The sequence below is a fragment of the Equus asinus genome, chromosome 2, assembly GCF_041296235.1.
Source record: "Equus asinus isolate D_3611 breed Donkey chromosome 2, EquAss-T2T_v2, whole genome shotgun sequence".
Classification (NCBI taxonomy): Eukaryota; Metazoa; Chordata; class Mammalia; order Perissodactyla; family Equidae; genus Equus; species Equus asinus.
The window spans coordinates 176129015-176148701 of NC_091791.1; the positions used below are offsets into that span (position 1 = coordinate 176129015).

A 19687-nucleotide genomic window follows, 5' to 3' on the forward strand; every position below is an offset into this window, starting at 1 on the left:
AGTCATCCTCTATTGTGTGTGTGGGTTGCTGCCACAGCATGGCCACTGACAAGTGGTGTAGATCTGTGCCCGGGAACTGAACCAGTACCACTGAAGCAGAGCACACCGAACTTAACCACTAGGCCACAGGGCCAGCCTTTGATTTGAATTTTAAATTGGAAAGAATTGATATGTGTATTTTAGCTCTTACTACTTGTAACTTTTAAAACAGCTTTATCAAAGTATATTTTACATATAAAATTCATCATATTGAAGTGTACAATTAATATTTTAATAAATACTTTAGATACTACCTTTTAATATATATTCACACTTTAAAAATTTTGTTGGTTTTACCTAAGGATTTTGTTTGTGTTTCACAATGAATGAAACACTGGTTTTAATTCCTAAGTTCATGTATATATTTAAGCTTAGAACACCAAGATATGTGAAATGATAGTTTAACTATAAGCCAAGATATTTAAGTGTTAACAGGCTTTTTTTCTTTTAACTAATAAACACTTTATCATAACTTCTTGACAGGGAAGTGATTACTGTCTAATGAATTAAAAGTATTAGTTCTTTGAGAGCCACCTTGTATGTCAAATCTGATGACAAGTTTTCAAGTAAATGAAATGTCATAAAACACATGACATTAAATAGTATTTAATATTTTTTTGATTCAGAAAATACTTGAAAATCTTTTAAAGATCCCAGTTATTAATAACATCACATGTAGCATACACATGAAAGTGCCAGCTGATAGACAGTTGTCATTAATATAGAATAGCAAAGTAACAAAGGATTTACTTAAGTTTAATACTGTCTTTTAAAACTTGGCTTTTATTATTGTTTAGTAAAATGAAATGTTATTATTGATTACAGATTATCCACAAAAGTATTTTTTAAAGTTAGGAGATGTTGTAAATTCTCTTATATTTCAATAAAGTCTTATAAATACTAACAGTAGTCACAGTAAAGCTTGATTGATTACTATTTTTTTGTATGAGCCTTGAACTTTTATATTAGGATTATTCAGTTAAAAATGCAGGATAGAGCCTATGTTGTTGAGTAAATATTAGGAATTCTGTTAATTTTTATGAAGAAGTGTTTGTAAAAGGATCCAGAGTTTGCAGTTCATAGACATCGTGAAGTGTTATCTTTACCTATTGAGGAAGAAGTTCACCTTGTATCAGAATTTTAAAAAAGTAATTTAGCTTAATTAAGCGTTTGTATTTAAATGAATGTAATTGCTACCAAATATATCATATTGTTAATTTTATAACAGTGTATTATTTTTCAAGACAAGTAAGATTTGCCTCATCTATGTGTTAATAATGAAATAGAGGTTCTCAGACTTGACCTGGTATTCATAGGGCTTTTTGTGAACACTCGGAAAATACCACGTTTCTAATTCTGTCATTAAAAAGTAGAAATAATATTTCTAACAAACATGTAGGTCTGCTTTATGCAAATAAAATATAATATCACAGCTGTATGGACACCTATGATGTAAATATTAATAAACAATTATTACTTGATTAGAACACAGCAAGACAGCTAATTCTTGAGTCATGTTCTCTAAAGCAGCTCCAGTGGTTTTCCACTCTGGTGCTGGAGTCTTAACTGGAAGTAAATGGCGTCTACCCTGTTTGGATAGCTGTACCAATACCTGAAGAAATTTTTTTGAATCTCTGAACTTCGTTAGTATAAACAAGTCAAAGGAAGAACAAACCTATGCAATAGAATGAGAATTGTAGGCGTTTCAGCAAATTTCGTTATTTGTGACCACTACAAATGCATTATATATGTTGGGATTTTGTGAAGAGAGACTACAGATTAATATCAAAGAAAGTGGTGGAAATTCTTCACACTGTGTATGTGGAGAGTTGTCACTATTGTTCAGTTTGGATTTCTCCATCATTGCTGTACGTCTTGTTGGTAACATCCATATGACCTATGTTGTTTTTTCCCTTCATTCTAGACCCTTCCTTGTATTGTATCCTGTATTTACTAAGATCTTGGTATCAGTGTACAATTGCTTGAAGACCCTTTAGGTTCAGAGGTTTCAGTAACTTGTTGCTTCCCTCATACGTGCTATGTGGATGCCCTTGCTAGTTGTCTGAACCTGGATTCCTCTTTGTTCGTTTCTTCACTATCCACAAATCGTTCCCCAAGTCTGTCAGGTCTACCTAACATATTTTGTGTACATCCTCTTTTGTTGCTACCCTGTGCTTTAAAACCCTCTGATTTAACTTCAGACACTTTTTTTTTAACTAGACTTTTCCAGGACCCTAGCATTCTGGTCTTTCTCCTGCATGCCTTATTTCCTATCAATTCTTGACAGTGCTGGCTTTGATTTACCTGTCTAGTCTCAGTACTTGGTTCAGTATGGCCAGCGTGTAATCCCCAGGTATATCATTCATTTGTTCCCTAATCACAGGTGCTCTCTCTTTCCACTGAGACTTGATATGTGCCATTCCTTATCCTTGTGATGTCTTTTGTCCTATTTTCCTGGCAGACCTCTATTTCATCTTCTGAACTTAGCTTTGACCCCACCATCCCTATGACGTTTTTGTCAGGTGCTTATATAGACTTGGGTACTTCTTCTTCTCTCTTTAAAAGATTTTTAAAGAAACTTTTACCCTGTAATATAATTGTACACCTGTATACCTACTAACAAGGATTTATTGAAGTTGGATCTAAGTCATTTTATGTTTCTATTTTTGGTACATAGCTTAGTGTGTAGCACCTATATCGTAGGGGTTAAATATTTGTTAAATGAATGTGTACTGCTCATTTTTTAATTTTGGATTGTCTGCTCTTTCTAGTAGGCTTATAATTTCTGGTCTCCTTCTAAGTACCTCTGCCTGCTGCTTCTGTCTTTATTTGCTGAAGCAGTGACAATAGATTTTATATTTTAACTCCCTTAGGAAGAAAACTAACTTAGAGATTGAGTTAAAAACAGAACCAAGGATGCTTTATATATAACACTTATTTAAACATCATTCCTAGATGAAGTATCGCAAGAGTTTTACTATGTTATTCACAGAAAGTAATGGGCAACACAGTATTTGGGAACAGAAATTACATTAGACATGAATGGTTGAGAAAAATCTGTGGGTGATAGATGTAAAGCTAACAACAGGCAATTTATTAGCTTAATTTTTTTTTGACCATTAGGAAAAAAGATCTCCAAATTTTAGCAGTGGGATAACTTAGTTTATCAAAGTTTGAGAACTACAAGCATAGAAAATGGTTTCATAATAAATTAAGTGAAAAATAGCCCGTGTTCTGTTAGCTCTGTCGTTCATAACGTGATAATCTGTTAAATTGTTAACAATAGATTTTCTATTTTCCACTATAGGTTCAAGCAATAAATGCAGGAGTGTTTTTCTTTAGATGCACAATATGCAATAATAGTGATATATTTCAGAAAGAAATGTTGAGAATGGGAATTCATATTCCTGAAAAGTGAGTAACATTTAGCCTTTTAACAAAAAGGTGTTTTAAATGTAGGATTTTAATAACAGTAGAATTTATCATTTCTGTCTGGTTAAGTGCTCATGGACAAGTAGCCTTTTCAAAGGGGGAAATGTAAAGCCGCCCCCACTGCCTCCCCCTTCGTCTCCCCAAATTGCTGGTTCTTGAGAGCAGGGACTGTGACTTCAATGTCTCATTAGTTGATTATCTCTTAATAAAATGCCTCAGTTGTATACATTATGAATTGATTGATTTATACATAAATATAAGAGACTTCAAAATGGTATGTATGAATTATCTAAGAGAATCAAGATGTGGTTTAAAATGTATGAGAAGAATTTTCTTAATATTTAAAGATGAGGAATCTATAAATGATACTAAACTTGAAATTAAAAAATTGGAAGTGAAATATTAGGAAAAATGTAAATTTTAGAAAATTTCTGTTTAATTTTTCATTTAGTATTCGAAAATTTGCTGTGAGGCTAATTATCTGTAGGATAAAATGATGCTAATGGATTTATATCTTGAAGAGAATGATTAGTTCTAAAAAGAACAAGTTTTATCCTTATTCCTAAGTATGTGAAAAGTTTTTATTTTTAGACTCATTACCAATCCTTGTGTAACATTTTAGGTCAAAGTATATTTTATATCTTGTTTCAATTACAGAGATGCATCTTGGGAATTAGAGGAAAATGCTTATCAAGAGCTTCTACAGCACTATGAACGTTGCGACGTCCGAAGATGTCGTTGCAAAGAAGGGCGAGACTATAACGCGCCTAATAGGTATATTAGGAAGTTTGGTTGTGCTTAGTGTCCTTATTTAAACCTTCAGCTGAGGAAGTAGGTTTTCTAGCTAGTAAAATGTAGTTTTGTCCTTGGATGTTTGAAGTTTTAACTTGAGATGAGGTATATTTGTTAAATGTATATTTACATCCGTTTACAGAGAAATTACTACAGCCAGCATAGGTGTACCTTATTTCTGTGGTGTATTTTCATGAGGCTCTATTTTCTGGAGCTGCACTGTCCTATGTGGTAGCCACTAGCCACATGTGGCTACTGAGCACTTGAAATGTGGCTGTTCCAAATTGAGAGGTGTTCTAAAATAACACACCAAACACTTAGTCTGTATATTAGTTGCTAGGGCTGCCATAACAAAATGCCACAAACTGGCTTAAACAACACAAATTTATTTTCTCACAATCCTACAGGCTAGAAGTCGAAGATAAAGGTATTGGTAGGTTTGATTTCTTCCAAAGCCTCTCTCCGTGGCTTGCACGTGGCTCCCTTCTAGCTGTGTCCTCACATGATTGGCACTCTGTCTTTGTCCTAATCTTCTTTTCTTAGAAGGACACCAGTCATAGTGGATTAGGGCCCATCCCTGTGACCTCATTTTATCTTAATTATCTATTTAAAGGCCTTGAGGTACTGACTGTTAGGACTTCAGCGTATGAATTTGGGGGGACACAATTCAGCCCACAACAGTAAGAAATAAAGAACTTAAAATATCTTTTTAATACTTTTTTGTATTGATTACCTGTTGAACAAAATGATAATATTTTGAAAATATTTAAATTCATTTCACCTGTTTCTTTTACCTTCTTAAATCTGATTATTAGAAAAATTTAAATTACATATGTAATTTGCATTACATTTCTTTTAGATAGCACTATTCTAGAAGTTAATTTAACTAGATTAATCTAGAGGTGTTTCTTTTGGATCACTATAAAAATGCTTTGGCATTTGAAATTTGTTGATTACTCTTTTGTAATGTCAGTAGATATTGGCTCTAACCTTAATCAACAATCATTTTGTGCCTTTGTATGTACACTATACTGTGTTGGATACTAAAAATCAAGAATATTTTCATTTTTTTAAGATGCAGAATAAAAAGTAAATCCAGTGTCGTCAAAATTTATGTGGGAAATTTCAATAAATTTTTATCCCTGTTACACAATCTTAACATGGCAAACTGAAGCTTAAAGTGCAGAGCAGAATATTAAGAGCCTTGTTTCTCATGGAAGGTGATTGGCTGGGTTTCCTACTACTTATTTATGAAGACTCAGCTCGGTTGCTAGCTTTGGAAAGTTTCCCCTAAGCAGCTCTTACCACCCCTGATTCTCCATTCTGGGATGGGTTTTCCATTTATCATGCTTGTTACAGTATAACTGACATTGTATAAATTTGTCTTTGCCATTAGACAAAAAATTCCTTAAGGGCAAAGATCTCATTGAAGATGTTGAGTAATGTGTATTCTTGCCTGTGTTACTTAATCTGGTGACCTTGGTTATTGATTTATAAATATTAATAGTACTCCTCTCAAGGGATGTGCTGAGGCACAGATGAGATACTTGATATAAATGAGTTTTGTAAGCAGTAAATCACTTTAGAGTTCTAAGAAGCAATACATTCATTAATATTGATATTTTCTAAATTCATTTTAGGCTGTTTTAATTAACCTGTATTTATTTCTTGTAAACCAGTGTTCACCCAGTCAGGAGCTACCAAACTCCCATTCCTGTCTGGCAGCTACCTGAGTTTGCTGTCCCTTGCCTTTTCTGCTGGGACACGCATACCTGCTATGTGAATGGTTTCTTTCACAATCTCTTTCTCTCTCATCCTAGTGATAGGAAGGCAGTTTTGCTGAAAGGCAGCATGGTGTAGTGGTTAGGAGCATGGGTTTGAAGCCAGGTAAACTGGGGTGGAGCCTCGCTGTGAGACTTAGGAGCAGTGTGAACTTGATTGGGCAAGTTATTTATCCCCTGTGCCTTAGTTTCCTGTTCTTTAAAATGCAGGTCATCACAGTGGTTTTCCCTGCCTTCTAAAATTATGAGGGTTAAAATTTTCATGTAAGAAGGACCTGGTGTATAATAAGCACTCATGTTATCTGTCATCTTTGTCTCTCTTCATCATCAGTTGGCAGAACTCTCTGGGGAATGGGGAGGGACACACACATACACACCCATATCCACACAGAGGGCTTTGTGCCAACACCTACCAGAGGGGAGGGTTCCAGCTGCCTCTCTTATCATCCACACATCCACACACTCAGGGAGTTTATCCATTTTTATAGAGAGAGAGTGTGCTCATAACCATACAAAGAGAAGGCCCCCACACCACTATCCACACCCACACTCATATAGAAAATGTGAATACGGACTGGCACACGTCACACAACACAGTGGGGAAACATGGGCGTGAGGGGTTGGGGGGAATAGATGAGAGAGAATGTGAATGTGAACCAGGTAGTAAGACTGGATCCTGTTGAGCTACACATACCTGAGGTGTCTGAGTAATCTTGTTGCGGGAAATAATTTGTCACCTTGAATGAGAAAGACAATATTTTAGGTAAGAATGTATTTACTGAGTCCTTCCTCCAAATCAGACACACTGACACAGCAGCCTTTCTATGAGCAGAGTCGTCTCTAAATATAAAAGAAAAATTTTTTTCCTCCTTAATCGTATTCTTTTTGTTGTTAGTATTTTTTGTGCATGTGCATGTACTTGTTGGTATTTAGTTTAGGTATTTTAAGTTAGAGAATATTTACAGGAGGAGGTTACAAACATCATAAATGAAATAAAAAAATACTTTTTTTAAGAATAACTAATGCAGCATCAAAGCAGATAATCTCTCTTTCCTGCTTTAGTAAAAGGGTTGATTGTGTGTGTATGCGACGGACAGTGAGGCCTGTGGTGGTGCTTGTGGTTTGAATTAGACTAAGTTAATACCAAAAGGTAAACATCTGCTTCCCTTTTATGTCTGCAGCAAATGGGAAATAAAGCGCTGTCAGTGTTGTGGTTCTAGTGGCACACATTTAGCCTGTTCCTCACTACGATCCTGGGAACAAAATTGGGAGTGTTTGGAATGTAGAGGTATTCTCTACAATTCAGGTAATATTTTGTAATTTTGAGTAAAGCTGTTTTTATTCAAATGCATATTACTAAAAAGTTTCTACTTATATTTCTGTTATGCTAACATTGTGTTTTAAATCTGCAGGGGATTTCCAAAAACCCCAAAAACATGCATTACCCAACACTAATAATGTGGGAATAACTGATTGTCTGTTGGAAGAGTCATCACCTAAATTACCTAGACAGTCACCTGGAGCCCAGCGTAAAGATCTGCTGAGGTGTGTATTTTGAATTGGAGAAACATATAAAACTTTATTTTGAGAAAATTACAACTGGAAGTGCTATATACACTTAGAATATTAGCTGAACTTACAGAAGTCTGGAAAGAACCCAGCGTTTGATAATGAAATCAATGCAAACAGCATTTTAAAAAAAATAAAAAGGATAGAATAGAATATAAAATATCAGTTTGCATTGCAAATAGAGAACATGTATGAGATATTTTAAGTTATTGTGTACTGAGTCATGATGTAAAATATATTTTTTATTATAGATCATTTTCAAGGTAGTTTAAAAAACATTCATCTGGCAAATGTGCTTATAATGTTATTTGATTATGAGTAAGATAAGAAATTTAAATATCAAGCATACTATGTGACTTTGTTAAAAGAAAGGAATCATTTAATAAGAGATGGTTTATTTTTTATTTCTTAATCATTTGTTTAATGTATTTACTGTCAGTGTCAAAGGTTTAAATGTCAGCTCTTTAGAAAGCTTAAGGCATGCTTACAAGTATTGTATTAATGCCTAACTTTTCATAAGACAGCAAAATAAATAGCTTTCAAAATCATTCATAAACATTTAAATAAGACTAGAATTACATCTTCATACTGTGTCAGGTATTTGTTCAATTCAAGTTAGTATTTTTAAGTATGGGTGGCTTTGCAAAAGGGTTTATATAGAGCCTTGCTTTAGCCAATGGGGGAAAAAATAGAAGTAACATTAGTAGCTAAGCATGATGAAGTACTTTCTTGTTAAAAGTAGTATCTAGTTAAAAGAAGAAGGAGGAAAAGAGAATTTTTATGAAAATATCTGATAACTAGATTTGCAGATAGAAGTGGAATATGAAGTACTATTCAAAAAGTGAAGAATTACTGTTTTAAGATACCACTTGTGTTAACTGAAAATTTGTTATATTTTTATAATGTTTTTAGTATCAAAAAAGATATTCATATTATTTTTAAGTAATTTTAATATTTACCTTTCCAAAGATGTTATACCTTCTTGCTCCTGCTTTTAACATGCTGTCATACTCTAGAAGAATAGCATAGGCATTCCCACTCCAGGCAGGAGCAAGGAATCAACCTGCTACAAGAAGGTATATTTCTGAAGGATTATCTTCAGAAGACTGGTTTTCCTTCAACCTGGGTTAATGAATAGGGGATTGTGTGAAGAAAGGTAAAGCAAAGCCTGACCCACACTAGGCTATTGTAACGTCTTAGGATGGGAAGAACTTATACTTGATGTAGAAAGATGATCCATGAATGTTGCCCCAAAGAGGATTATTTTGAGTACACCAATCCCAATTACAGATGGAGAAACTGAGGCAGGGAGCAATTGAGTTAGTTCATACAGTTGCCTGGATGTCTTGTTAAGAGACAGATTACTGGGCCTCATGCTCATTGGTTCTGATTCTGTTTATCTGTTGTGGGGCTCAAGAATTTGCATTTCTAACAAGTTTCCAGATGCTGCTGCTGCTGGTCTGGGACCACACCTTGAGAACTACTGGTATAGACTAAAACGTAGTATTTAAAGGGTTGTGAATTCTGTTTATAATATTAGCTCTACTGTTAATTAACTTAATGATTAAAAATACATTGTGTAATCTCTTAAAACTACAGTTCTCTCATATAGTCAGCAGAGACTATGTTTGCTCTATTTTTAAAGGATCTTGTGAACATACAATGTAAGATACAGTTAGGCGAGCATATGTTGTAGCCATTGGCCAGAAAGGTAAGAGTTTGACGTTCTGACTCTTACACCTGAATCCACTGAAGTGATCAAATTTGAGATAATCATCAATCAGCATTCTCATAAATCATTTATGACATTAGATGATTTTAATTTGATAAGAAGACTGGGGAGAGGAAATCAAGAATTTAGAACTAAGGTTATCAGATAACTGTTTTTGGTTCCAGTGTCTGCTTTTGGGTGGTTGTTGGGGAAGAACTTCCTTCTAATCTTTTTTTCTATTATTTTTTTATTGGCTGTATAACTGTTGTGTCACATAAAGTACTTTAGAGTACTTACCTCTATGTTTAAATTCATGTTTTATAGGCAAGGCAGCAAATTTAGAAGAGATACTGCAACCATTATAATAGAGTTAGGATTTCAAATTAAAAGAAAAACTAAAAAATTATATATCAACAAAGCCAAAATCTGGAATAGTGCCTTAGATGGATTCAGAAATCCAAACTTTAATCCTTCATACTCAATTGAAGTAGTATATGTTAATGAAAATGATAATTTTGGAAGAGAGCATCCTGGATCAAAGCAAGAATTCCTAAGTCTCTTAATGCAACATCTTGAGAACTCACCATTGTTTGAAGGGTCCTTGTCAAAGAACTTGTCTCTAAATTCTCAAGGTAATTATTTTATTTATTATTGTACATACTGAATATACCGTGTGTAAAGAAAGAGATAGCTGATTAGAATTGATACTCAATACCTGTGGTCAAAATGTGTAACTCACTTTGTTAATAAAATACTGATAGAATCACAGAAAAGAGGGGAGAAGTGACCTTTTTAAGAGTAAATTTTGTAGTGAAACATTTTTTATTTAAGAATATCTTTAATTTCTTTATAGCAGTATCCTCTGTGAAGTGATTCTATAATTAAATTTAACTTCCTAAAAAGTACTTTATATTCGTTCTAATTTCATTTGAGAGTAGCCAAATGGGATGGATGATTATTTGAGCCCTTCTTATTCAAATATTTGGAATTTGCATTTGGCATATTTCTTTACAACCTAGGATTTTTATAACAATTTTCTGATCCACATGGAACAGATTTTTTTTAATGTACTTTTGCTTTCAAGAATTTTTTCTTGCAGTTATGTATATGATACTTTTCTGTCTTCAGGTGAGGAATTACTGTGATTAAAACAGACATCTCAAAACACTGGTTAATTCTAGCATTCTTTTTTAGGAGCTTTTATTCCACTTTTGCTGTAATAGGAAATTCAAAAGAGAGTGAGAAGACTTCTTTCATTCCTTTTGAATTTCCTCCTATGTGTTCCTTAGAACTTCCTCACCATTGCCTGAAGCATCATTAAAATAATTGAGAAACTACCAAGGATCATTTATACTATATACCGTACTCACAGCTTAATTTTAAACTCCCTTAAAAAAAAAAAAGACTCCAAATAATCAGTAATGTTAACTCAAGGCAGTTTTGGTACAGTGGAAAGTACATGATTTTAAGTCACAAAATCTGAAGTCAGTGTATACACATCTACTTCAGAAGCTTTATATCCTTGGATTAATTACATAGCCTCTCTGGATCTCAGTTTCTTCATCTGTAAAATGTAACTACTAATATGTAGTATATAGGTTATTGTTGAGATTTTATTATTAGTTTAGGTATTGTTAATGTTACTTATTAATAAGTAGCTTTGAACAATTTTTAGAAAAAATAAAAATTACATATCTTTTTGACTTATCAAAGTAGCTGAAATCTTTTAAATGACAATTTAAAAAGCACTGAAAGCTGTAATGATATGGTGATACAGCATATATTTGGGGAGTAAATTTGTGCTATTTTGGAAGATAATTTAGGACTATGTAATCGATAACCTTAAAAATATTCATACCTTTTGAATTACTAATACATATGTAGGAATCTATCCTAAGCAAATAATCAAAGATATATAAACAAGAATATGTAAATAGATGTTTATTGTAACATTGTGTCTCATATAGTTGAAAATGTTACTCAGCCAGGGTATCCAATAATAATGGGATGGTTTACATACTAGCACATCTGTAAATTAGTCTTAATACATCCGTTAGCTGTATATTTTAATAATTTTAAATAATATGAAAGAAGTTTACCATATAGTAAGCGGAAAAAAGCAAAAGTCACACTATTTATGTATATATTTATATACACAGGCCAAATACACCAAAGTGTATACACTGATTATCATGGTGGTAGGAGTATTGGTGATTTTTTAAAAAAGATTTTCTGTATTTACGTTTTTTCTACATTAGATTATTACTTTGTATTTAGAAGAATATATTTTTTATATATTTTAGGTGAGATCTATATTTTATACATGATTATAGGTTCTAGTAGTTGCTTTTACATTTATCTAATGCTTAGGGTTTTTTATTTTTAATTATATATGTATTCATTATATATGATGGTTATCTTATAATAGTAAAAGAAGTATTTAATGTATTTTCATCTGTATTTACAGCTCTGAAAGACAATCTTTACTATGAAGCTGGCAAAATGCTTGCCATTTCTTTGGTTCATGGTGGTCCTTCACCTGGTTTCTTTTCTAAAACCTTATTTGACTGCCTTGTTTATGGACCAGAAAATACCCAACCAATTTTAGATGATGTTTCCGACTTTGATGTGGCACAAATTGTAATGAGGGTAAGAAATGTACCTATTTATTGAAATGTAGACTACATTCTAGATAAATTTGAATATACAGAATAGATCCGCAATAGAATAATGACACTCTTTGTGGAGTAGTTAAGTGTACCAGCAGAGTTCACAACCAGTTAAGAGAGAGATGTAAAGGTCAGACAGCTAGAGATCAAAGTGCCAGGTTTAATGTTGATAAAACCAGTTGGATAACGTGACTTCGATCTGTGGTCAGATGGCTTGCCAACACTCCTTAGAACTAGATGGATTTATCCACCCTGCCGGAGACCATATAAAGCAAGTTCCTGAGGCCAGCCTGGGGGCACAGCGGTTAAGTTCGCACGTTCTGCTTCTCAGTGGCCCGGGGTTTGCTGGTTCGGATCCCAGGTGCAGACATGGCACCGCTTGGCAAAAGCCACGCTGTGGTAGACGTCCCACGTATAAAGGAGAGGAAGATGGGCCAGTCTTCCTCAGTGACAAAAGGGGAAGGTTGGCAGTAGTTAGCTCAGGGCTAATCTTCCTCAAAAAAAAAAAAAAAAAGCAAGCAAGTTCCTTGTTGCACACTAGAGAGCAGATGAAAATGCACTTTCCTGCAGGCAGGTGGATCTGAAGAGAGGAAGGACTTGGCTTGCCAGTCAGAAAACTTATCCTTCCTCTTGCAGGGAGATATGAGTGACAGGTGGAGAGAAAGACCACGGCTGAGTTTCTTCTATATGGAAACAAGTGGGGAGACTCAATGTTCCTAAAAATAGTAACCATTTGTTGAGCCCTGTGCTACACATGTTACATGTACAAATTGTTTAGTTATAATGCCCGATAAGTATCATTGCCTACGTGCTGGTTTGGAAACTAATGAAGACATTGAAAGCCATTCAACTTTTCTTCCCTTAACCTCTCTCCTACTTAAGCCTACTCTATCCATTGCCTTAATTAATAAGCAGTATAGTGTAATGGTTAAAAGCAAATCCCCAGAAGTCAGATTTTAGTTTGAAATGACTGCTATAAGCCATGTGACCTTAGGCATGTTAATGTTGTTAAGCCTCAGTTTCTAAATCATAAAGGAAGCAATATGGAAGCGTGTTGTTATAATAATTCCATTTATTTGGCCCAAGACTCCTCATCCTAAAATGGTATTTTAAATTAACCCTTTAAATCTTTGACTTAGTTTTCCTTTTCTCCTCTTTCCCAAAAAAATATACTTTAGTTTAACTTTATTTTCTCTACTTCCTCTTTCCTATTCATTTCTTAACTTCTTTTCTTCAGCCTTCTGTTCTCACCACCACTCTTCCAAGTTATCTAGTTCATAGCTGATTCTCAGGGATCTAAATCTCCACATGCAAAGGCCTTTCTTTCCTAACCTCTCATCTTGTCTGACTTCTGCAATCACTACTGTCTTCGAATTCCTCTCTACTGTTTTGTTTCTATTTTTTTACTGCAGTAACATTGGATTATAATATTATATAGCTTTCAGTCCTCTCTACTGCTTTCTTTAGTGTTGTACTCCCTCCTACTTTTGACTGCTACTGTCTTTTTTTAATGTTTCTTCTTCCTACCCCTGGAACTTAGGTATTTTTCAGTCTTGTCTTAATAGTTCTCATTCTATACTGTTTGGAAAGCTTCTTCTCGCCTGTAAGCTTTCTGAATGACTCCCAGACTTGTATTTTTGAGCCCCTATATAAGATCTGGGTCTTGCTATCACTTTGAGCCCAACATATTTAAGATCAGAACTAATTTTTTTTCCCTGAATTTGTTTTTTTGCCTGATTTTACTATTCTTTACGAGAGATTTCTTATTTCCAAGCTGTTCTGGAGAAGGGATTATTTTTATTCTTCCATACTCCGTTTATCAGTATGTGTCAAATCATCTGTCTCTAAGAGTGGCATGTCTTCAGCCTTTCCTTCTTATTTCCAGTGTGCCTACTATACCAAATTCAAATTATGTCTAAGCTTAAACAATTAGGATATTATTCTAATTATCTTATTCAGGGCGATTCTTTCAAAAGTGTAGTTTTGACCATGCTCTTTCTTCCTCTTCATTAGGACATTTAAAGCTTCTCACTCTCATGGCTTTATCTTTTCTTGTCTCTGTACTCTTATTCATGTTTGTTGGTTCATTTAGTCACCAAATACTGTGTACTCTGTACTGTCTCATCACTGAAGACAGAGTGGTGAACCAAACAAAATCCGTGCCTCCATGGAATTCATATTTTAGAGGGAAGACAGAGGATAAACAACTATAGTATACTGTCATGTAGTAAAATGTATTACAAAAAGAAAAGAAAGGAGATAGATAATGCATGGATATAATAAGTAAGAGCTTAGGCTAAGCTTCCGTAACATAGAGATCCAAAAAGACAGTGGCTCAAAAGCAGATGTTTGGGGCCAGCCCCGTGACCAAGTGGTTTAGTTTGCACGCTCTGCTTCGATGGCCCAGAGTTTCGCTGGTTAGGATCCTGGGCGCGGACATAGCACCACTCATCAGGCCATGCCACAACTAGAAGGACCCACAAGCAGAAATACACAGCTCTGTACCAGGGGCCTTTGGGGAGAATAAAACAGACAAACAAACAAAAAACAGATGTTTACTTATCTCTAAAATCCATTGTTTAGTTTTTAGGGTAAGGCTTGGCAAATTATGGCCATAGGCCAAGTCTGTGCTACTGCCTCTTGTACGTAAAGTTTTATTGGAATACAACAGCACCCATTTGTTATGTGTCTATGACTGCTTTCACACTATAATAGCACAGCTGAGTAAGTGTGACAGATACCAACCATATGGCATAAAATGCTGTATCTGGCCTTTACAGAAATGGCTCTTACTTTAGAGATACAGTTGTGATACATCAGGTCATCCAGAGAATTGGATTCTTTCCTCTCGTTGTGTGATCACTTAGGATATTATCTTCATCTACATGGCTGAAGCTTGCTCTTGTGAGAGAAGGTGGAAGTAGAGTACAGGGAAGTTTGGCACATCTTCACTCACATCTTATCAGACAGCTCTTTGTCACATATGACCACATCTAGCTGCAAGGAAAGCCTGGCTATGTGCCCGGCTAAAACTCAGGGTGGTAGTTTGGGAGCGTGAGGCAACGTATCCTACTGTTAGCGTTGGACAGAGTTGAAGGTAGTATTTTGAACAAAGTAGTCAGGAAAGACTTGTGAGATTTCAGCAGAGATCTGAAATGAATGAGGGAATCATATAAATGTCTGGGAGAAGAGTTTTTTGGAAAGAAGAAATAGGAAGGAAATTTTCCATTCAAATGTACGTTAACTGCCTCCTATTTTTATCTTTCTCCCTCTGTAACTTTGTTCAAGAACTAACCTATATGAAAGTGTGCAGCATATAAATGTCAAGTATTTCTTTGTTTATGCTGTTCATCTCTTACGTCTCAGTTGATATTCTTTCTCTTTCCTGAAATCTCAGGTCATCTCATTCGTCTCTAGTGGTATGTAACTGTTCTATGTCAATTTTTGCCTTTTATGTAAATAATTTCCTATATCAAAGTGGCATTATACTCTAGATTTCTTTAAGGAAGAAATATACAATATTTATTAAACTGAATTATCAGATATTTATTCTAAACAAATAGTTCTTGGTATACTTTCACTCCACCCTGGTGTACTCAAGAATGAGTATAATGTGTCATTTGAAATGTAAATATTATTCACAAGTAAATGGGTGAACTGAGTATATTTTCTTCTTCACAGCTAAATGCTGCAACAAATACAGCTGACTTAAACTCAATAATAAATGAATTCTATAACTATCTAGAGCTTATTGGATGTCTAAGAATTATAACATCATTAAGTGATAAATATATGTTGGCAAAAGACATACTTGATTACCATGTAATTAAGAGAGTCCAAGCACCCTTTGAAAGGTAAGTTGTTTAAATGTGAAAGATTGTCTCAAGTTGCATGTTTCAAGTGGTTAATTGTCTTATAATCTGAGATATATTTGATAAAAATTTAAATGCTATTTAAAAATAATGCTTTAAAACTAACCTCTTAAGGATGATTACTGTTCTTATCCTTATATACAGAATTGCATAAATGTATGATGCTTCTCATTATCTCAATTTATTTTTCTAAATAAAAATTATTTAAAAAATTCTTAACCACATAAGTCAACTATTCCATCTCCGCTGATTCATTAGTAACCATTTATTGAGCACCTGTCATCTGCTGGGTGATAAGTACTAAACATGCTTTGATTAACAGGGTATATGTAATTCTTGGTGGTCTTCAAACTTTTTTGTTCCAATAATCTTTAAAAGAAGTTGGAAAACTTATGTCTGTCCTCATGCTCTTCTATCTTTTTTTAATAATGGAAAATATAAAATATATATGCAATAAGGCAGAATGGTATACCATGTAATCACTACCCAGATCTAACAGTTATCTGTCAACCTGTGGCCAGTCTTATTCATTTATCCTACCCTTGCTATTGGCTCTGGTATTATTTTCAGGCAAATACCAAAGATCATATTATCTCAAAAGTGATTGTTTTTTTAAAAAAGTTTCGGTATCATTAACCCAGAGATTTAAATACACTTGATGAGTTCAAAACCGTTATAGTTTTCATCCTTACTGAAGTTCAACTTGTCTCATCTTTGGCCAGTATAACCCTGTTTGTTTCTTTTGAATTCTTTTGATGTTAACCCCTAATGGTCCTTGATAACTTTCTTGCTGTATGGTATGACAAGACTTTTCAAGCTCGTTTTTTCCATTCTGGCCTAAGGAGCCTTTGTTTCTTTGAATGGAAAATGGGATTTCAAAACGACAATCTGGTTACTAGGGGTCCTCATTTTTGCCAGATTGGTCTGTTTCTAGGCCTTTTCAGGGGACCAAAGCTAGGAAATATAGTGGCTTTTTTGTTTTGGTTTAGTTTTGGTTTTTTAAGATAAAATACATCATGAGTTTATACTGATAGTTCAGATTCACTACCACAAGACTTTTAACTTTTTCTTTGTCTCATGTTGAGAATCCCAGTTCTCAAAGACACTGGAGAATTAGAGGATCAAATAATTACTCACTTGATTTATTCCACATTTCATAAACTATAGTCTCAGAATGACAATACCAACATTATCATGAATAACGTATTATTGAAAACAGGTTAAAATTATTTTTCTATTTCTTTTTCTTCTCGGGCTGTACAGTCAAATTACTGTGTTTTAAAGTCGTTTAGAATAGTTATTCTCTGTGTCATTATACTACTAACAGGATATACATTTTATTTTCATTTTTTATGTTTTTATTTTTGGTGATTATTATTAAAATTTCATTTTATTTTAAAATTATGTAAAATATTTCCATGCTTCCAAAGTCAAATCTACAATGAAGATGTATTGAAAAAACTCACTTCATGATGCAAATTGTATTCAAAGAAGTATGGCTCTTATCCTTAGCTCGTCCGCCTCCAGCCCTTATGAAGTAATCATTGCAGTGCTTTATATTGTATGTCCTTCCATTATCTGGGGGTTTTAATGTATACTCATTTCTTTTGTTAGATAAATAGTAACATACCATCCACCCTATTTTCTGCTCACTTTTTACTTGACAGTGTGTTCTGGAGATCACTCCATGTTGGTAAATAGACATATTCCTCATTTTTTAGAGCACTACAGAACTCTATTTTTTTGGATATATCATTGTTTTTCAAGCAATTCCCTATTGATGGACCTTTGGGATGTTCCCCAGCACTCTTCCAAATTAAAATATAATGTGATGCCATAAGCTTAAATAGTTGCAAAGGATATAATTTCCAATATATTTTTACTATTGCAATTTAAAATAACACTGTTACATAACTCTTTTAAATGTGTCCAAATGTCTTCTGACTGTAAGACTCTTAAGTAGTAAAATGTTTTTATTGATAGAATTACCATTTATAATTATGATTAGTACACAAAATAATCAAAATGTATTAAAAACTTTGATATACCTATTTAAAAATTTATTTGAAATGCTTCTCTTAATGAAATGATGTGCAGTGTTTTTTCCCCCCAAGTAGCTCATGTATCTATAGATTGGTTTTTCTCATTGCCAAATGAGAGAATTCATCATTGTTCATTTTGTTTGTTTTGTTTTTATAGACATGAGTAGTCTAGTTGTCAGGAAAGGCCTCCCTATCTATATTAGTGGTGTTTAAATTAAAAGCTGAATGATAAATAGGAGTTAGGCAGATCGAGATGAAGAGGGCGAGAGAAAAGCTGAAGAATAATTCCTCCTTTTGTGTAAAAGATGAAAAAATCATATAGCAAAAAACAATCTTTTAAATATATATCTGAGCTCATAAGAAAAGAATCCTGTAGGTGTCAGAAATAACAAAGAAAACCAAAAGCCAAAGTGTCCGAGCTGTCATGAAATTAAAACCCTCAGTTAGTCCCAAATTTGAGTGTGGTGTCCTGCATGGACCTCAATCTGAAGCAAAGAAATTAACAAAATAAATGGTCTTAGGATTCATAGTACTTACAGAGTGCGACGCAAAAGCAAATACATAGCAGCTGTGTACAGAAATTTCTACAGCCCGAGCCTAATGGGAATGCTAAAGAAGAGGAATTCCCAATAAAAGACAAAACCCACAACCATCCAAAAAATCCAGTATTGGGAATAGCAGATCAAGGATTTAAATAACAGAACAAACTGAATGAGACAAAGTATTACTACAGTGGTATAACAGAGAAAATAAACAATTGGAAAAACAAAATATGAAATAGATCAAATAGTACTTCTAAGTTGAAAAATGATCATGAACTTCTGGTTCTGGGTAACATGGAATAGACACACTTCTATCTATCCCTCCTGCTAAGTATAGTTAAAAACCCGGACATTATATATAAAACAAACATAAGAATTTGAAAGGTAGATGAAGGCAGACCAGCTAGGGATCCCAAGACCCAAGGAACCACACAGCACAGAGAAGAGGAAATCTAGACATTCTTATATGAAGGAAAACTGAGAGAATTTTTCACCAGTAGACTTATCCTAAAAGAATGGCTATAGGAATTCTTTCAAACAGAAAGTATATTATTAAAGATGAAAATTATAACATTCTCTTATGTAGTTCATGATGTATATAGAAGAAATATTTAGGAAATTACATTATAAACAAGGAAAGGCAAAGGGATTTAAAGGGACATAAGGTTTCTATACTTGAACTGATAAAATGTTGACACCAGAAGTCTGTTATATTAAAAAATCTATACAAAGAGATACACTAAAAAACACTACAGATAAAAATGGAAACGTTCCCCTCCTCACCCCCCTAAGATTCAACTAACCCACAGGAAGACAAGAAAAAGGAAACAGAAACATACATGATCATGGAAATGAAAACTTGGTAATTGTTAAATGCTAGGCAGTTGAAGAGAAAACACGGGTGATGTGGAAGAGGAATATGAGAATTTACTCATAACAAAGAGACAGATTGAAAATGAGATGTTGTGAAAGTTAGAAAGAACACCTATACATATATTTAACAAAACAAGATGGAGACGGCCGTATTAGAGAAAATGCTCCAGGAGAAGTTCCTTAGGTTCACAGAGCTTAATGAGGCGAAGTAGTATACTTTGTGATGAAACTGCATTCTGAGCAAAAAGATGTTGTTGTAAAAATGAGCATCACTTATACTGAAAGCAGTTTTTTCAGTCACATCAGCACTGAAAAGAGATAGCTGAGGTAATAACTTCCCAGAACTAGTAGTTATATTATCTAAT

At 33.9% G+C, this 19687-nt stretch overlaps 1 protein-coding gene across 4 annotated transcripts in view; it reads left to right on the top strand.

Moving 5' to 3' along the window:
• Positions 1-19687, top strand: part of G2E3 (G2/M-phase specific E3 ubiquitin protein ligase) — a 50386-nt gene that overhangs the window by 24089 nt on the left and 6610 nt on the right. For all 4 annotated transcript variants that reach the window (XM_014857481.3, XM_014857488.3, XM_044765428.2 and 1 more), the window contains 7 exons: positions 3347-3453; positions 4129-4245; positions 7226-7350; positions 7457-7589; positions 9649-9956; positions 11792-11973; positions 15675-15847. In XM_014857481.3, coding sequence (XP_014712967.3) covers positions 3347-3453; positions 4129-4245; positions 7226-7350; positions 7457-7589; positions 9649-9956; positions 11792-11973; positions 15675-15847 — 1145 coding nt within the window. The remainder of the gene's footprint in view (positions 1-3346; positions 3454-4128; positions 4246-7225; positions 7351-7456; positions 7590-9648; positions 9957-11791; positions 11974-15674; positions 15848-19687) is intronic.